At 35.9% G+C, this 19,652-nt stretch overlaps 1 protein-coding gene across 4 annotated transcripts in view; it reads right to left on the bottom strand.

The window, feature by feature from the left end:
- The window catches only part of LOC132129414 (regulator of G-protein signaling 20-like), a 28,328-nt gene extending 8,989 nt beyond the window's left edge, over positions 1 to 19,339 (bottom strand). For 2 of the 4 annotated variants that reach the window (XM_059540992.1, XM_059540991.1), the window contains exon 1: positions 19,201 to 19,325. In XM_059540992.1, coding sequence (XP_059396975.1) covers positions 19,201 to 19,257 — 57 coding nt within the window. In that variant the 5' untranslated portion in view covers positions 19,258 to 19,325. Of the gene's footprint in view, positions 1 to 10,754; positions 10,866 to 12,504; positions 12,659 to 19,200 lie in introns of all 4 variants that reach the window. The other 2 variants (XM_059540993.1, XM_059540994.1) reach the window with 2 other exon arrangements.
- Positions 19,340 to 19,652: the final 313 nt, after the last annotated feature.

The raw sequence follows: 19,652 nt of genomic DNA on the forward strand, positions 1-19,652 counted from the left end.
TTTTTAATTCGCTAAAAGGCCTAGGCCATAATTCTTTTCAAATTACATTTGGGCCAGCTGTCTTAAATAGAGAGGCCGTGTCCCACTGCATACCAAACATCTCTAATGCCATCACAACAGACACACAATCATACATGTGTGTGTTGAGGTAGGGAAAGAAAAATCACACAGCATTAAAACAAAAGGCTTTTGTGTTGTTTAATGACAACTTCAGAGTAAACGGTCATATTCAGATGCATGTGTTTTAAAATCCAATCTTCCATACACACAGACAGACAACTGCTCCACAGTCTCAAGAACATCCACAGTCTATTGCAAATCCAACAACAAACCCCTGAGTGTCTACAGATTGAAATGAGCGCCTGTCTGCAAGTGAGGAAAAGTTGCTCGCTGTAATGAGGAAACGCAAGTTAAAAAGGCAAGAGGAAGCATGCGTGAGGGTGACAGGGAAGTAGTGCTTTACACCCAAAATAGCAGTACAACATGGCGGAATGTGTCCCTCTCCTTGTGAGTCTGCCTTCATGGAAAAAAACTGGGAGTACAGAGCCTTTTATGGGGTTTTGAGGCCAGGCATTCTCTCGTGATGGCTGCAAGAACATTTTCTTAGTATGAAGAATGTTTTAATAATCAGAAGACACTATTCCCACTTTAAAGAATGTTTTGTAAAATGGAAATTATGGATTTTAAAAAAATTTTCATGGAACCAGCGATGCCAATAAAGAACCTTTATTTTTTAAAGTCTGTAATGCTTCATCCACACCAGTAGGTGTCAGTATAAAACGTTAAAGATAACTGCTACGAATAAGTGACTGAATATTATGAAGAACTGAATATTTTTCTGAATAATTTTATGCTGGCAACCCACTAATAAATGGTAGTTATTAGAACCATAATGAAAAGGAAGTAGCGACATGTCTTTTTTTGCTACATAGTGACGTAAATCGAAGTGTAATGGATTAACAAATTAAGAAAAAAAAAAAAAAAATTGGAGAAGGCACTTCAATCGTTCAATCCAATGGTTATGGATTGGATGGAGGCAGAAGGGGGCAGGGTTTAAGCATATCTCACCAGAATAAAAATTTTATTGGCAGAAAAGATTACAAGGTCAAATTTATGTGAATGAAACATTAAAATTGTTCAAAATAAGATCAACAACATGGCCATGCTTTTAAAACATAGACAGGATAAATTTAAATTTCATGACAAAAATTATACATTATTTTGTCTAATTAAATAAAAATAAAACATTAAATTCAGAGCCAGTGAGAATAATAATAATAATGAAAAAGTGAGAATAATAATAAAAAAAATAAAAACTCTATTAACGCGTGAGAAAATAATTATTGGCATTAATCATATATATATATATATATATATATATATGCACCTTTAATGTATTAGCCAAAGGTGTCTATGTTGTTTCTATCATTCTCTAAAGAAGGCAAGTTACCAGGCAGCTACAATTAACTATATCTTCTTTTTTCTTTTCTCTCAGCCTTCAGTGAGCTGTAAAAGAGGCAGGAGGAGACATCCCCTCAACACCTACTTCGCAGTTTTCCTTTCCTGACTTTCATTTGATGAAAAAATGAAAAATGTCACAACTTTTCTCCTCATTTCCCCTCGCATGTGAAATTCTCTCCGCTGTAAAGATGGCTACAGACGCCTGAGGTATTTTTAGATTTTGGCAGACCCCCATTCATCCTCCCCTCTCCAGCTCTCTTTTTCTTAGCTGGAGAGCTATTTTCTGTGCCGAGGTCAGCAGTGGCCAAAACTTTTGACAACACACTCCACACTTCACAAATACTGTTGAAGCAAACAAGGGATAAATCCTCCCCCATCCCTTCGTTCTCACGGCGCGTGGTGTTGTATTTCCCTACAGAAATTCTGTCTGTATTAAACGCCTCTCCTGTTTGCTTTTTTAGAGTTGCTCAATGACAGTCTCAAATGAGGTCTTGTAAACATTTGTGTTTTGTTTAGTCTGCGTCTTTTTCTTCTTCCTCTTTTTTTTCCCTCACTGCAAATCAAAGGCTCACAAGTTTCCTTGACAGACTACACACAGAGAAATAACATGAATGTACAAAACTGCGTTAAGAACTGCAGAATCAATGGCATGTAAGCCATAACACACTTTATGTATTTATGGGTCTAATACATGATTCGGCCAAATATGAATACACAAATGAGTGTGTTGGTCCAGTGTTGAGGCGTAGTGGCAGCTCAGTCCTTTCTATTCTTGTTAACCCTCCCTCCAATCCTGTTAGATTGTTAGTGGTGACCAACACCACTGACAACTTCCTCATAAAATAAAATAAAAATCTAGGTTGAATAATCACTGTTTTACATTAATGTCTAGTTTAACAAAAACACTTGAAGTAATACAATACAGAAATACAACCTGGAGAAGATCTATTTCTGCAGATGAGAAATAGAGGAGAGGCTAATAGAGTGAGCGAGAGACAGGATATGGTTTAAAAGTGATACAGGCCCCTGGGAGCTCCAGTGTCATCAGGGCCCTTGTAAAGCACATGGCAGAGGCAGAAACTCTTGAGAGTGAGAACCAGAATGGAGGCATACTGGGACGTGTCTCTCTGGGTAACGTTGCTCTGGTGCTGGAGGACTGAATGAAGCTCTGCTGTTTATGCCCTGGGGCTTAAAGCAATTAAGAGCTCATTTGAGAATTAATCTGTGTGATTATTCCCTCATAATATCACACACAGATCAGCGCTAGAGGACCAAGGACCGCTTGTTTAAATAATGCCAGGCAATTCAAGCATATTGTAGACAAATGAAAACAGGCTCTAAAACACACACATACAGTATGTAAACATGATTGCACAACAGTTAAAGAGAAAGCTGTGACCGCCCTCCTCTAACTGTCTTCAGAAAAAAAAAAAAGAAACATTTAAGAACTAAACAGCTTCATAGTTACAAGTTTACACATTGTTATACGAACAACCAGTCATGAACCTAAAGTGTACATCACATTTCTGCTATCGGTTTGAATTGGAAATAACTACAAAATGATTTGCAGGGATCAGCTGTGAACAACAGAGTATGATTCAATGAGTTTGAAGCTGTATTGTGAAAATTTCGGAGAACCAGTTCATAAGAGTCATTTGTTTGCATATTTGTTTGACATTCTGCTTGTGCTGTTTGTTGCTGCATGCAATATTCCATAAAAAAGACTTTTTTTGCACATTTTAATTTCTTGTCACATTTGCAACCATTTTAGACTGCGAGTCTGCCTAACACAAATGACGTAATTGAGTCTCAAGGAGTTCTAATATATCTTGAGAAAGTATTCTGTCAGCATTCCTTTTCATCTCAATTGGTACTGTTGTGAATAATTGATGGTTTCAGGTTTAAACCTTTTGAAATGCCTAAAAGGAAAATGAATGGGAAATATTCAGTAGTTCCAAGGCTGCTTAAAAAAAGTTAATAATCACTACACTGCTTGATGAGGTTTTGATTGAAAGATGTTTAGCAGTTTGCACTAAAATGCAATGCTGGCAAGATTCCTCAAACAGGCAGAGACATGTATATGTAATTTACATATAAGACAAGTGAAAACACACACTCTCTGATATTTGAGACAGGAACCTCACTTTGGCATAAAAGCAGTACTTTTAATGCTGGTACTTTTGGTGTGTCAGAACTGCCGCACCTTAGGGGGGAATTTGGTGTCCATTACAAGGAAGGTCAAAGGTTAAATGTATTAGGGCAAATGTCGGACAGATATTTTATTGATGCAAAAATCCCTTACACTGCTTCAGAGGAATTCCCTCTCAACCGATGTTCACAGCAAATGGAAAGGTGTAATAGTGGAAATTCTCTAAACTGAATGACAATACAATAGAATACACTACACTACAATACACTACAATACAATACAATACAATACACTACAATACACTAGACTACACTACAATAAAATACAATAGAATACACTACACTACACTACAATACACTAAAATACAATACAGTACAATAAAATACACTAAACTACAATACACTAAAATACAATACAATACAATACAATACACTACACTACACTACAATACAATACAATAAACTACAATACACTCCACTACACTACAATACACTACACTACATTACAATACTATACACTACAATACACTACACTACACTACACCACAATACACTACACTACACTACAATACACTACACTACACTACACTACAATACACTACACTACACTACACTACACTACCATACACTACACTACACTACACTACACTACCATACACTACACTACACTACACTACACTACCATACACTACACTACACTACAATACACTACACTACACTACACTACACTACCATACACTACACTACACTACAATACACTACACTACACTACACTACACTACACTACCATACACTACACTACACTACCATACACTACACTACAATACACTACAATACACTAAAATACACTACAATACACTACACTACACTACACTACAATACAATAAAATACACTACACTACACTACACTAAACTACAATACAATACAATACAATACAATACAATACACTACACTACACTACATTACACTACAATACACTACACTACACTACACTACAATACAATACAATACACTACACTACACTACACTACCATACACTACACTACACTACAATACACTACAATACACTACACTACAATACACTACACTACACTACCATACACTACACTACACTACACTACAATACACAAAACTACACTACACTACAATACACTACAATACACTACACTACACTACACTACAATACACAACACTACACTACACTACAATACACTACAATACACTACACTACACTACACTACACTACAATACAATAGAAACCACTACACTACAATACACTACACTAAAATAAAATAAGTAATTGGTCAAGGCAATATCAGTCTTTCACTAGTATGAATAAGGCTAAAAACTTGGTTCTGTCCAGCATTTGTTCAACGTTTTAACACACATAAAAGCGATGTCAGGCAAAATGAGCATTTAAAGCTCCTGATAAAGGTCAAGGGGTCCAAACTTGGAGCTCTGGTGAAGTGGATTTGGTCACAGATTCTCAAAAAGAGGCCAGCCATTCAGACTGGGTGTTAAGTTACCTGTTACACAGAGAAACTATTAGAAAACTTCACAGAAGAGAAGAGCATTCGCTAACTCTGATCTTGTTCTAACAGGCTCTGAAACTCAAGCTCCCAGTTGAACAAAGAGAACAAGTTCTCATAACTTCACTCACTGTATGTACACACACACACACACACACACACACACACACTAATCTACGTCAGCTTAAAGATTTGTGAGCTAAGAGTAGAAGTACATTCTCTCTTAAATCATCAGCTAACACTGAAAAGTCAAAAACCTTGTTTGAAATAACAGCCACATAGTATTATCACACACAAATAGTTTATTTGTTCAATAGATATTTTAATACCAGGAGCTGCAGTAAGTATCCGCCGGAGTTATGCTGTAGTTTGATGTCCTTGTATGGAGATCCCACTTTAAATTTCGGCTCATTTTGTACAGTCACACGGGAAACTAAGACCTCAACTATAAAAACCATCAAGAACACCATAGTGCTTCACATTGAACTTGCACACTGCCCATCGATTCAAATATTAAATATTTATTTAAATATGAATTAAAATTCAATCAATATATATATATATATATATATATATATATATATATATATATATATATATATATATATATATATATATATATATATATTATTTATTTTATTTTTTTTAATTGCGTAATTATTTCTTTAAATATTCAAGTTAAATATTTATTTAGCACTTTTCCATACAGAGTGCCCACCATGATTGACCTCATAAATATGCAAATAAAACAATAATCCAGGGTTTACCATAAAAAAATGTGTACAGAAGAACACAACATTATATTTACCCAGAGTTTACAGTGATAAATTTCAAGTGTGAAGAGCCCAAAAGACAGAGAGATAAAGGGACAGGAGAGGAGAGGAAGTGTTGTAACTCTTCAGATGTTGTAAGTGGCACACGGCGGTTGAAATCTAATGAGTCAGCCGCCACCTCTTCCTCTTTCTAGACACTCACCTCTCACCAGATCAAACCGGATGTCCTTACAAACAGTGAGTCCACAACACCACAAATAACGGAGCGCTCATGCTAACATCAGTGCACAATCGCACATGCGCCCTTCATCAGATAACATGCACACCAACATCTTGGCTCAACACAGCTCAATGAGTTGGCTATTTGATCATCTAACACATCCGGTTTAATGTCCTGTAGCATCAAGATGAAGGTTTGGAAATTTCAGCAAATACACTGAAAAAAAAAATGGCTTTTTACTTCGGGATTTACTTTGAAACAAATTTCACTCAGAACTGGCTAGTGAACTTTACAAATCATTTAAAATAAATACCAAGTAACACTGGATTAAATGTTACATAATGAAGTAGAAAGACTAATTCGTTTTTTTTGTAAAACATACTCCAATAATGTTAAACTTAAAATGTAACTTAAAAAACAAACAAACAAAAAAAAACAATGTAAGTCACTTATACTTTGTATAATATTATAATACCATTAAAACATTTGGAATTAATTTGTATTGTTTTTTAAAGAGGTCTCATAGGGTCACCAAGACTGCATTTATTTGATCAAAATACAGTAAATACTTTAATATTGTGAAACATTATTGCAATTTAAAACAACTATTTTCTATTTGAATATATTTTAAAATGTAATTTATTCCTGTGATGTCAAAGCTGATTTTTCAGCATCATTTCTCCAGTCTAGAGTGCCACGTGATCCTTCAGAAATCATTCTAATGAGTTGATTTGCTGCTCAAGAACTTTTTTTTATTATTATCAATTTTGAAAACACCTGTGCTGCTCAATATTTTTGTCGAAACCATCATACTTTTTTTCATGATTCTTTGAGAAACAGAAACAAAATAACTATCTACAATTAAAATCTTTTATAATTTATTGTAAATGTCTTTCAGATCCACCATTCTGAATAAAACTAACAGTGTTTCAACTTCCTGCTGGGAAACTCCAATGGGAATTGAGAAACAGTGCTGTCATCCTCTTTTCCCTTCAATAGTGGATGAACTCCTCACATGGCATCCCATGATCACTGATACACTATGTGATTCTAGCAATCTGTTCTAGTCCTACAGCTTTAGGGCGTCCCATGTCTGGGCACATATAATAGATCAACATGTGAAGAGAACTGAAATTCATTTTAACTGGTGACATTAGAAGTAAACCACTCCACATTTGTTAGTTAAAAGCAAAAACAAGGACTTAAGATGTACAAAACAGAGTGAAACAATCAGATGAGCATTAGTGGTCTATGAAAGTAAGAGTTCAGAAAAGAAGGAGCTGCCATACAGAAACAATGAGAAAAGGAAGTGGTTTCATTGAAGAGCAACCGCAACAGAGCAGCGGCCCACCTAGAACTGGCTATGTTTTGGTCTTAAATCACTGCAAACACACTTTGCAGCCATTTAAAGCAACACAGAGCTGTATTTGTAGCTGCTCTTTCTTTCTGTCACATGACTAAACTATCACATTTGTTTGGTGGTTACAGCATAAGGCTGAGCAGAATCACACGCACTGCAAATTCACCCAACTATCCACTGGGAAAACTTTGGTGACGTCAGTTCATTTTTCAGTATGAAACCAAATTTTTAAAGTTTAACAGAGTATCTTTAACGGTTAGCTGCTAGCACATGCATTACTACTAATAAAGATGTCACTGAATAGAATACAACAGGAGCTTTAACATGCGTTCATGCCGTGACACAATTACCGTAATTATTTGATGACAACCTAGACGTTGGAGTAATCAATAGACAAAACTTTTATTGATAAACTTTTAAAGTTTATTTAGTTGTTTTAGTAGGACATTAGACATTAGTTAGATCCAAATCTGTGCTACCTGCATTAACTTGTATAGTATGTCTTTTCTTTACTTTGAGATTAACCTTGCATTATTAAAGTGCCCCTATCATGCCATTTCAATTACTGCCTTTCATGCAATGTGTAATATAGCTGTCTGTGATTCACAAAACGCTTGCTCTTGAAAGATGGATCAGTGCCCACTTTAGACAAGATTGCTCCTCTAAAAACTCTTTAAGTATAATTAATAATTGATGTTTATATTTTCCAACAATCATTCAAAATACACTTAATTCTCTATATAACAGACGCCTTATGCTCTGCTAATCCAGAAACACTCATGGAAAGGAGGGGTTTAGAGAGACTGAATTGTAGAAGTGCTTTGAATGAATCGTGACACAAATGCAAGGAAATGAAATGTATATTTTTAAATGAAAAAAGAGCTTTTTTGACCTTGCTGTGTTTATTTATCATTATATGCAACATAATTCAAAAGTCATTAATGGTTATATTTACATACGCCCACAATTGTCATAATATGAATATGTTGGAGGTATGGGTTTTAAATTGTTATTAAATTATGTAAGTTTCATGATTTTAATTACTTAAACTGTACATGCTCTTGATTAATAAAATTGAATTTAGTCCAGAAAATTTCAAACGGAATCCAGAAAATCGTATGTTGTTATGGAAAAATCCGAATTTGAAAAAACAAACAAAAAACAATAATAATAATAATAATAATAATAATAATAATAATAATAATAATATAAAAGCATGTGGGGAAACAAACACACAAACAAACAAAAACATTTCATAGGGCCCTATATCTAGCTGCAGGGGCTAACAGGGTCATGCTAACATGATTTTATTAAAAGAACCTCTCAGTATACAGTGTATACTGCACAGTATTGAGTACACTAGCATTCTGTTCCAAACATAGCCCACAAAGTTCATGCATGATCACTACAGCACACCAGCACGGCGACTGTTAATCAATCCTTGTAAGACTGGAACCTTTAGCTTTTTGGAAAGCAGCCCAGATCCACTAGGCTACACCACCTCCATCCCTTTTAAAAAGACATAGCTGGTTGTTTTCTAAAAGGAGTATAAAAACCAACTGGCTTGAGAGCACTAGCACAGAGCACCCCCAACCTGGCATCCAGCGTGAGAAACCCAGGGATCTCCTTAGGGCAAGAAACTTAACCCAGCAGAGGAGGAGGGAGGGAGAAAGAGAATGTGCACTGATGTTCAGCTTTATACATAAATATATGAGTCAATCATTAGTCTATGGAGCTGGGAGGAGCTCTGCAGAAAGACGTGCTGGAGAATAAAATAAACTGCTGGAGATATGAGTTAGCTTCTCTGTGCCATTAAAGACAAGAGGAAAACTCCCTTAGAACACACTCTCACACACACACACAAACTGAATGAATGTCTGTCTGCTTGTCTGTTTTTAGAACTTGCTTTCCACTAACTTTATCCAGATGCCATGGCAGACTGGCCATGAATCATGTGACTTATCGCTCCCTCCCTCTGCTGACTTCTCCATTCTGTCTCTCATGCTGTCTCAGCTTTCCAGCAGTCTTTGTCTCTTGATTGTGATGTGTGTGATTTGTTTATGTGTGATTTGAGAAGTGACACATTTCTGAAAACTCAGTCAGAAACTGTCAAGAGCTTAAATTGAAATACAAACATGTCAAAATATGTCTTCGAGGATGCATTAATTATAATTAGCATAATTTAGGCTCACTTAAAATAAGTTTATGGGAGGTTCTAATAAATTGGGGTGTGTGTGTGTGTGTGTGTGGAATAGGGAAGGACAGGAGGCAAGAGGAAAAGGAAAGAAAAAAAGATGACAAAGGAGAGGAAAGCAAAGCAGAGGAGACCAGATGGGTTGTGAGGAGATGAGAAAAGATTAGGCGAGAGGTGAGGTGAAGAGAACAAAGTTGAGGAACCGAGAGGAAAGGAGACTTGAGCAAAAGAGGAGTTTGTATGCTGCAATCAGAATTGTTCTCTCAAGTATTATATACCAAACGCTTCGCCAGTTAAGAAAAAAAAAACACAAATAATGCTAAAAATCAGTAGGTTTGCTGATGTATGGATTTATCCAGGAACAGACGTAGTCTGAGTGCAAAAATGTATGACACTTCTGCCATGATTTTGGAGGGAAATTTCTGGATTGGAGTTAAACTTAGTGCAGCAGACTGAGCTGGAAGTGTTTCACTCTGGTATCTTTATCAAATTATCCAAAACATTTAAAACGATAGTTCACCCAAAAATGAAAATTTCTTCAACATTATTCTCCTTCATGTTGTTTTCTTATGCGGAACATGAAATAAGACATTTTGAACAATTTTGGTAACCAAATTTTGGTGACCTTTGACAGAATATATTTTAACTTCCACAGTTCATACAGGTTTGAAACGACATGAGAGCAAAGGGACTTGTGAATTATGGGCATTCCAATTCCACTCTAAAAGTAAAGGTTCTTTATTGGTTTCTTTGGTATATATGAACCTTTAACCTCCACGGAACATTTCAAATTCACAAAAGGTTCTTTATATTGGAAAAAGGCACTTTAGATTATTTAAATGTTCTAAGAAAAAAGATTCTTTTAAGAACTGTTCACTGAAAGGTTCTTTTTAAGAGTGCAGTTCCATGTGGACATGGATTCATCACACAGTTTTCATCAGTATCTTATCAGGACATCACAGTAACCAAAATGAACAAAGCAGTGCACATCAAAACACTCTTCAATTCATTCACATGCAAATAAACCACCACAAAAACAAACAGCAATGACAGAAAAAGGCCAGTTACCAGAATGTCCATCATGGCTTGGCGGAGGGCAGCCTACTAGTCTTAAAGTCCTCAATGATGTTAAATGCCTGGACACATGCATGTCATCCCCCTGCAGGCTGCGGATCTCTCCTTCACACACAAACACATGTAGCACAGGCCAGAATACACAGGACCACACAGATAGGGCAACATTAAGACACACACAGACACACAGAGAGGGAGAAAAAGAAAAACAGACTTTATATTAGTTATACTGTATCAAGCAAATATTCACAATTAAATCTTTGACTTTGTGTTTTATGAATTAGGCTAATTTAGTCAGGCTGGTATGCTAAGTTTAATCATCTACTAAAATTTGCATTTGGTAGCAGAATGTGAAACTTAAAATAATTATTAAGGGAGAGATTAAAATAAAAACTTTTTCAACTAAATAAATTCAAGGCAAGTAAACACTCTGGATGGATGGCCAGTCCATCATGGGAATTTTATCATATAAATGCATAAATCATGGAAAAAATAGCCTTACAAAACTCTCAAACTTACAAAAATATTTCACACTGTGTCCTAACTAAATATGATGCAATAATGCAACACGGTTAGACTTGCCTTCCATTGTTCCAAATCCCTCCTCAACATTAACTATTATGTAATTTTGTGAAATATTACAATTTGAAATAATTGTTTTCTATCTGAGAATGTTTTAAAATTTTATTTCTGATGCAAAGCTGAATTTTCAGCATAATTACTCCAGTCTTCAGTGTCACATGACCCTTCAGAAATCATTCTAATATGCTGATTTGCTGCTCGAGGAACATTTCTTACTAATATAAATGTTGAAAACAGTTGTGCTGCTTAATTAATTTTCATGTTCATGATGACTAGATGAGGAATGTTAAAATCACATTATAGAGACTGCACTCACAAAGATTGAAGCAATACTGAGCATAATTACAAAAATATATATAATGTCATGATTTTTCAATGGGTTTTTTTAATGATTCTATTAATTTCTATGACTTTTCTAGGACTGGAAATGTACACTTATTTATTTATTTTTATTTTTTTAATTCCTTGGTATTTCCATGTTTTCCAGGACCATGGGAATGCGGGAAATAAAGTACAGTCTGTTCAGTAGGTTGCATCTCAATGTCATAGGTCACATCTGATTTTCACAACCAGTGCTTTCTGGAGTTTCTATATTTGGAAAGCTTTGCTTAAACGTAATTTCAATGTTTTGTTGGTTGATCTATTTACATCAATGTGCACATTAGCCTTTTATTAAATTCACATCGAATCAAATATGGCACCCAATCCTCTAAACCAATACTGTACAGAAAAAAATCATACAAATGACATGAAATCAAATCTACTCTGCTAAACATCAAAGTCTAGTACATCTACGGTCTAATACATATTGAGAACTAAACCACTATCGAGCATTTCTAAATCACCATGCATCACTTGTCTAAATGTGTCTAAAATGTGAAATAAAGATCTGCTAGAATTCGGAAACAAATCAAGATTACATCAGCCCCAGATGTTCAGCCAGCTGGCATATGATCTTGGGTATGACAGAATTTTTTTTACTTTTATTAATATTTATCATATTCCTTTAATATTTATGTCACTATTAATGCATATAATAGTGCTTCTACAAAAACTACTACTAATATCATTGTAAGGAGGACAAATATAATGTTACTTCCCCCATATTCTCTCTAAAAATCAATTAACTTTTAATCTCACTATAGATCAGGTAGACTGATACTTACAATGGCTGCAGGTTTTGTGGGGTAGATAAATATCTCTGGGCTGTCAACTAACCTCTACTAGATCTTCTGGAGAGGGGTTTGTGACTACATAGGGAACTAAAGGCACTGCTGAATCTGCTATGGCCAAAATCACCTACTTCCCTTTTGACTCTGTAAAGGAGAGAGGAGGAAGGGGAGCTAAACATGAAAAGAGGAAACAGTCAACAGAAGACTGGGGAAGAAAAGCGGACATTGGCGAGGACATGCGTAAGAAAAAGCAGAGATGGAAAGCAAAAACATGAGCGCTTAAAGTAGGAGGCACTGGTCTCTGTTAGCCAGCCTCTACAGACACAATGTGATGTTTCAGTGATGTATTATGCAATGGCATTTTGGAAACTTGAAAAACGGCATAACCAAACTGTTTTTTCAGTAGCAAACAGTTAAGAATTGTTTGGTCTGTCTTCATTTATGTTATTCCAAACGTGTATGACTTTCTTTCCTCTGTGGAGCATATATAAATATATATATATATATATATATATACACACGCACACACATGAGATAATTAACATTTTAATCTACAAATTTGTGTTCATTTGAGAATCACTGCTACTGAATCATTAAGTCAGTGAGTTAAATTCTAAAACAGAATCTGTCAATTTCATAAACTAACCATTCAGACTGATTTGTGAACAGAATCAACCGATTTTCTGAAATGATCCTACTCAAATTTATGGTTTGTTCAGAAATCAGATGCATGAGTAAGAAAAGAGTGGGATTTTAAGTTGTTTTTTGAGTAACAACTGAAATTTCAACCTATTTTTCACACAATGGAATCATATGACTTCAGAAGGCTTGGAGTATTACAAAAGAATTGTACGCACCACTTTTGGACCCTTTTTTTTGCAACCTTTTTCTTAAGCTTTCTTAAGCTTAATTATCGTAATTGCATGGAAAATAGTGATCAGTATGAAGTCATACAGTTTTAGGACATGAGAGGTGAGTAAATCATTTTGCAAGACATGATGGATTGGAATGGTTGCAATTATTTAGTAAATTTAGTGTAAAGTGAGAAACATAAAGAGGAAGTACGGAGGAAAGTGGCAGACAGAGAAGAGTGAAAAAATGAGGATTGTGAAAGAGAAAAAAGACAAAAAGCGGAAAGAGTAGTATGATGAAAGAAAGAGAAAGAGAGACAGAGAGAGAAATGTCTACACCTACAGAATGACAAAGTGAATCATGGTTCCTCCTTAAAATAGTTTTTTCTTACAACAACACCAGGCTAATTTTTGGGGATTTGCACTCCAGACTTTTCAATCAAACCAAAACCCACAAAGCAACAATGGTGAAATAAATTCTTGTTCACACAGGTTGTTTTTTTGTACACTTGAAGTTTACAAGTTGTAAACTGAATGGTCTCATCCATCGTATTATTAATAGCATTATTTTTCTGAGTTGAGGTCTCAGACAGCATCAATTTGCCACATCACTTTTTGAAACATGTCCATGTGGGCAAATCAAGTTCAAAAGACCTGAAATTGACATCAAACATTGACATAAAAAAAAAAAAAACAGGTCAAATATCCAAATCAAACTGACGTCAGAAACTTGATGTCCATTTTACATCCACATACTTGTGTCCTTTCTAATGCCCATTCAATGACAAAGCTTTCTCTGCTGTTTAACACCACGCCTGTAGATGGCGCTATGCTAGTAGTGACGGTCTGCTTCAAAAGCATTGACAACCATAAAACAAACCTTGACCTTGTGTCTCTACTCTCAGGTGTGGGGGGGCATGTCATGTAATGTTAGACAAGTTCTCTTTTGCAACTTTTAACGCTTTAACTTTTTAACGACTTTGTGCTGTGACTATTTCTAGTAGTTTTAGAGTATGCATGGGTGTACTACGTGGTAAGAACAAAAATTACATTTACTACTGAAGCATGCATGCGACACAGTTTGGCATGTGCATGACACACAATCGCTTTTTTGTGTGTGAGGTTTATACGAGACACCACTTTTTCACTTGGTTCATTTTGCAGTTAAAACCCATTTCCTGGCAACACTGTTCATATATCTAGAGACCTATATGATTTCTGCGATGCACACAACACAGAAAGGACTGCAAAATCCAGGCATAAAACCACAATTCACTGTATAATGCGAAATGTCACACAATTTGGCCAATTTTGAAATAAACAATCAGGAAGTAGCGCTGCACAGCAAATCAAATTCAGATGGTGATATGGACTAATGTCAGTAGCTGTTCATCTGTTGTTCTGTGATCTTTGTTCACAATCAGAATAGGTGCATTTCTTTTTAAATTTATAATTGTATTACTGATTATAAAGTTTGTTGAATAAAACGTTTCTTTCATTGCATTGCTTTTGTGTCATTATTTTGATGTTCGAAAGAAAAGCAGTGTATGGACATCAAATGGACATGGTTTTTGATGTCAGTTTGATTTGAATTTTTGACCTGTTTTTTGACACCAATGTTTGATATCAATGTCTTTTCAACACAAAGGTGCCCGCTGGGTCAAATCCAATGAAACTTGATGTTATTTTGACCCACATCCGTCTTTCACTTGCTATAGTCAACCTTTTGAGTCACAAGTTTCTTTACATGACCTCATTCTTGAAAACCTTTAACAAAACTATGCACGATGCCTGTCTTTATCAGTAATGGGTCCTGATTCAACTTCTAATTTAAATTCTGTTAAACTATTTGAATGTTTGCTTCACAGATGACCTTTTGGCAAAATGACGTCACTTTCCCAACATCAAGTTTTACCCCGGCATATAATGTGAATACAATGAATTATTTTGACAAGCAAGATGGTTCATGTCGAGGCTAGGTTTTGCCAGGCAATGATACCGGCACTGTGTTTCATCATGAAACAAGCAGCATCATGAAAAACAATCTTGGTTGTTCCCAGACAGCATTTGTCCCTTTAACAATGTTCTGACAATTTAACAACCCAATCCTCCCCTTTTTATCTTTATTGATCAATAACCAGTTTTACACATAAAGCTTGTCAAAAATACCAAACACTTTTACTATACCTAAGTAATTCATCATTTAACTGACATTTTTCTCAAATACAAAAATGCATCTAACAGTCTATCTAGAAGCCAAAAAATGGTGATTCGTGTGCAATTTAAAAACTACAACACATTGGCACACCCGTTATTCACAAAGTTCAACACATCAGAAGAGTCATTCATTGACGAATCGACTACCCTGGCCAGAGCGCTCTGTATGTTTGTTTTTGCATTCAGCAAAGATAATAGAAAGACGTGCTCATTATCTTTTTACCTTATTATACTTCTAAACAACACATTGGATCATATTTGAATTCAAAATCAACACAAAGACAGGTCATGACTAAACTACTGTACACATACTTTTATCCAACCAAATGTTCTCTAGAACGAGAATGTCCCACACCCTAATACTACCTGCAGAATAAATAAATAAATACATAAATAACAGTTTCCGGTCTCTGATCAATAGCAACTCACAAAAGCTACAGTATGCTACAGTCAGTTGTTTAACTTTAGCTTCTTGTATATAATGTAAAAATGGCACATTTGCAACTTGCAATGGTGACTCCGTTTGGATTCAAAATGAGCTGTGTTTGCTAAACAGTGTTCTGATTGAATTAGGGCTTCAGAGAGGACGACTGGCCCCTTATGAACCCTACACAACCCTGAAGGCCTTGAATAAGGGAATCATTTATTCAGGATTCTGCTCCAGTGACTGGTCACATTGCTTTTCTATTTTCTCTGGTTTTGTTCATTCAGGAACTGCTGTTGAATAATGCCTATACAGCAGACAGAATGAGTTTTTTTTTTTTTTGCAATAGGATGTGGTTTAAGATGTCTATCTCTGCAAACCTTACTGGAACTCATAGTTTTTTTTTTTTTTTTTTGCAAAAATATGCAAATATGCAAAAACAATGCACATTTGTAGATAATTAAACACTGTCTTTAATAGACAGTAACTGTAAAATTATACTAAACTAACAAAGGTCTAACTATATTTGGACATGTATTTTCAATCCAGAGATTTGAGTACCAAAGTACTCAATATGTACTTGTGTGTAAACAGAAACAATGCATGATTTCCTGTCTACATTACACATCCTTGTAAATAAAAATGAGACATTACAAGCAATGAAAGCATTACAAGCAATGAAAAGAAAAGTGCAACAATGCCACAAAATCAAACTTTAGTTTAGTGGCTTTCACTTGATGCCTATAAACTCTGAGGGCATCTATATATGCACTTTATAAATTGATAAAATGAAATAACATCAAGAAAACATATCTTTCTATTTAGCTGTTCTTTGGGCTGCATGCAAAACAAACATACTACATGACCAGAGTAGTCTGATTCAAATGACTCTTATGAGCTAAATCTTTTGAAATCGCAATGAATTGGAAGCAGCACAGACATTTTCTTTGGCGTTGCGCATCAGTCGTTGATTGGTATTTGAGATGTGGGTGTTGCACTCAGAAAGTGGAGGCAGATGAATGTGAGATTGAAGGGATGGGGTTTAATGGACAAAATGATTGGACAAATCATTATGTTATTAAAGATCATGTTTTCATGAAGATTTCCTGTTGTAAATATATCAAAACATTATTTTTTAATAGTAATATGCATTGCTAAGAGCTTCATTTTGGACAACTTTAAAGGCATTTTTTACACCCTCAGATTCCAGACTTTTAAATAGTATCTTGACCAAATATTGTCCGATCCTAACAAACCATACATCACTGGAAGGCTTATTTTTTCTTTCAGATGATGTATAAATCTCAATTTCAAAACATTTACCCTTATGACTGGTTTATTGGTTAAGGGTAACTCTATATAAAAGTACACTGATTAATGATAAGAAAAGAAATAAAAGAAAAGAAAAGAAAAGAAAAGAAAAGAAAAGAAAAGAAAAAGTCCGTCCAATTATCTTGCTTAAACTTGCATCAGCACAGGAAACAAAAACAAATATTTTATTTATTTATTTTTTTCCATAAAGCGCTACTACTACTACTACTACTAATATTAATCTCTTTGGGCCCCGATTTTTTTTTAAGGCTTTAATTCCCTAACAAGAGCAAAGTTACTGGTCATGGGCACTCTATCTCTGCTCACATTTTCATGAGACAGACAGTCTGATTTAATTCATGACAAATGCACCACAAGAAAGACAATGCAAACACAAGGTTCTCTGTAAATTAAAGAGTGTGAACAAACGAAGTAAGTTCACTGAATCTCATCCCTGGTGCAGCAGAGGTGGTGAAGATATCAAAGCTATTGGAGTTTGACTGGCATGCCCACGTGGAAGCTTGCTTGGTGTTTAAAAACATGTCATTCTTTATACTAAATATAGACCTTATTGTTGTCACCACAAATTAAGAAGGCTACATACTTACACTATGATTTCTAGTCAGACATGCCTGGGATGCGGTCAAAAAATACAAATAAAAAAATCCAGACTTGACTTCCTCAGAGAAACCAAAAGGTCACGTATAGTCATTGATTAGACATAAATATCTCTAAACCTCGGGAATTCTCTCTGACGTCAGAACTGCTCGAGCCCTGTGTCTCCCCTCCGTTTCCGCAGCGACACGCGCGAATGCGTTCAAAGCTCTACGCCGCCACGCGACACCGCGGGCCCCGCCCCCTCAACCCCTCCCTCCCGAACGCGGCGACCAGTACGCGCACTCAGAATTCATTCACCCGAAGGTCCCGCGCGTGCATCGCGAACGCGCTTTACTACAAAGCCAGCTAAAGGGGAAAAAAAGAACATCATCTTTCCAAATGAAAACACGCAAACACACACAACAAAGGCGTTCGGGATTTATTCTAATTGCTTACCAAAAATACGCGGCTATTTTATAAAAACATCAAGGCAGTGACAGATGATAACCTGAGCTTTACCCCCCCCCCCCCCCCCCACACTTCCTAGATGTTTGATTTGAAAATATTCCGATCATACAACGATATAATCCGTGCATCAGCTTTCACTCTCCGGTGCACCGAAATACCCCCGAACCATCAAAAAATAAACAGCCATAGCTAGCCTACTGCTTAACGTATAGCGAATTAAAACATCGACTGAGGTGAAACTAGAATATGTCGCAATGCCTATATTATTATTATGATTTATTTTATTATTATGATTTATTTTTATTTGTTTTGATGAAAGAATTAAGCCCGTAAAGCCCGTGACACACACACACCGGGCGCACTCGGTCTTCCTGTAATAACTGTAACCTGAAAACACATCACTCCCGGAGCACGACTGCTACACGGGGCTCACTAAATACATCTTACAGCAGATGACAACTCAGTTTAGCTTTCCAACCACACGTCTATCCCATCCTGATAAAGCGAAACGAGCAGAAACAGAGACGCGAAGATAAGCGGCATTCCCTCCTCGACTGCGAATACGCGCTGTTATCTATCTTGAAAACATTCAAGCGCTTTATTTCTAGGAAAGCTTCGTTCTCACCAAGCTATAGAAGTAAGTTCCTGCCCATTAGACTGTACAAAAGACAAATGCAGAAGCAGAAGCAGAAGCAGAAGATTAGGATTTACGGAGGACGACCCCATTCTTCGGGAGAGAAAAACGGGAAAGAACCCACCATCCACTGGCGAACTCAACGTTCATGCTGTTGGAAAACGCTAAGGATGACAATACTTACAATTTTGGCATTAAAATGATCTGGAGGGCGGTAGCCGTTTCGTTTTCTGAAGCACATCCGTTTGTTTTGGGGCTGTTTTGTGGATAGAATACAGTAGATGTTTTCCTCCAATGTTCCAGCTTGAGAATCGACACCCTTACTGAGACAGGCTGGGGATGAATTGCGCATGCGCTGATTTAGACAGTTCTACTCAGTCGATTGACGAAGGACTTCCTCAATAATAGTCATTTCCAGTGGAACTTTTCAAGTTGATCTTCCTTTAATCAGGCAGCTGAATTAGCACACAATGTCTTGATTAAAACAATACAACAAAAGTGTTTGTATAAAGGCTTTGTATTACTTGACTTTTATGCAGCCTATATCTTGACAATCATTTCCCTTTTGTGTTCTCTCTCTCTCTAATACATGTGAACAACCCTAGCATTCACTTAACTTGCTTATGATATGTTTAT

Source organism: Carassius carassius, chromosome 46 (assembly GCF_963082965.1).
Source record: "Carassius carassius chromosome 46, fCarCar2.1, whole genome shotgun sequence".
Taxonomy (NCBI): Eukaryota; Metazoa; Chordata; class Actinopteri; order Cypriniformes; family Cyprinidae; genus Carassius; species Carassius carassius.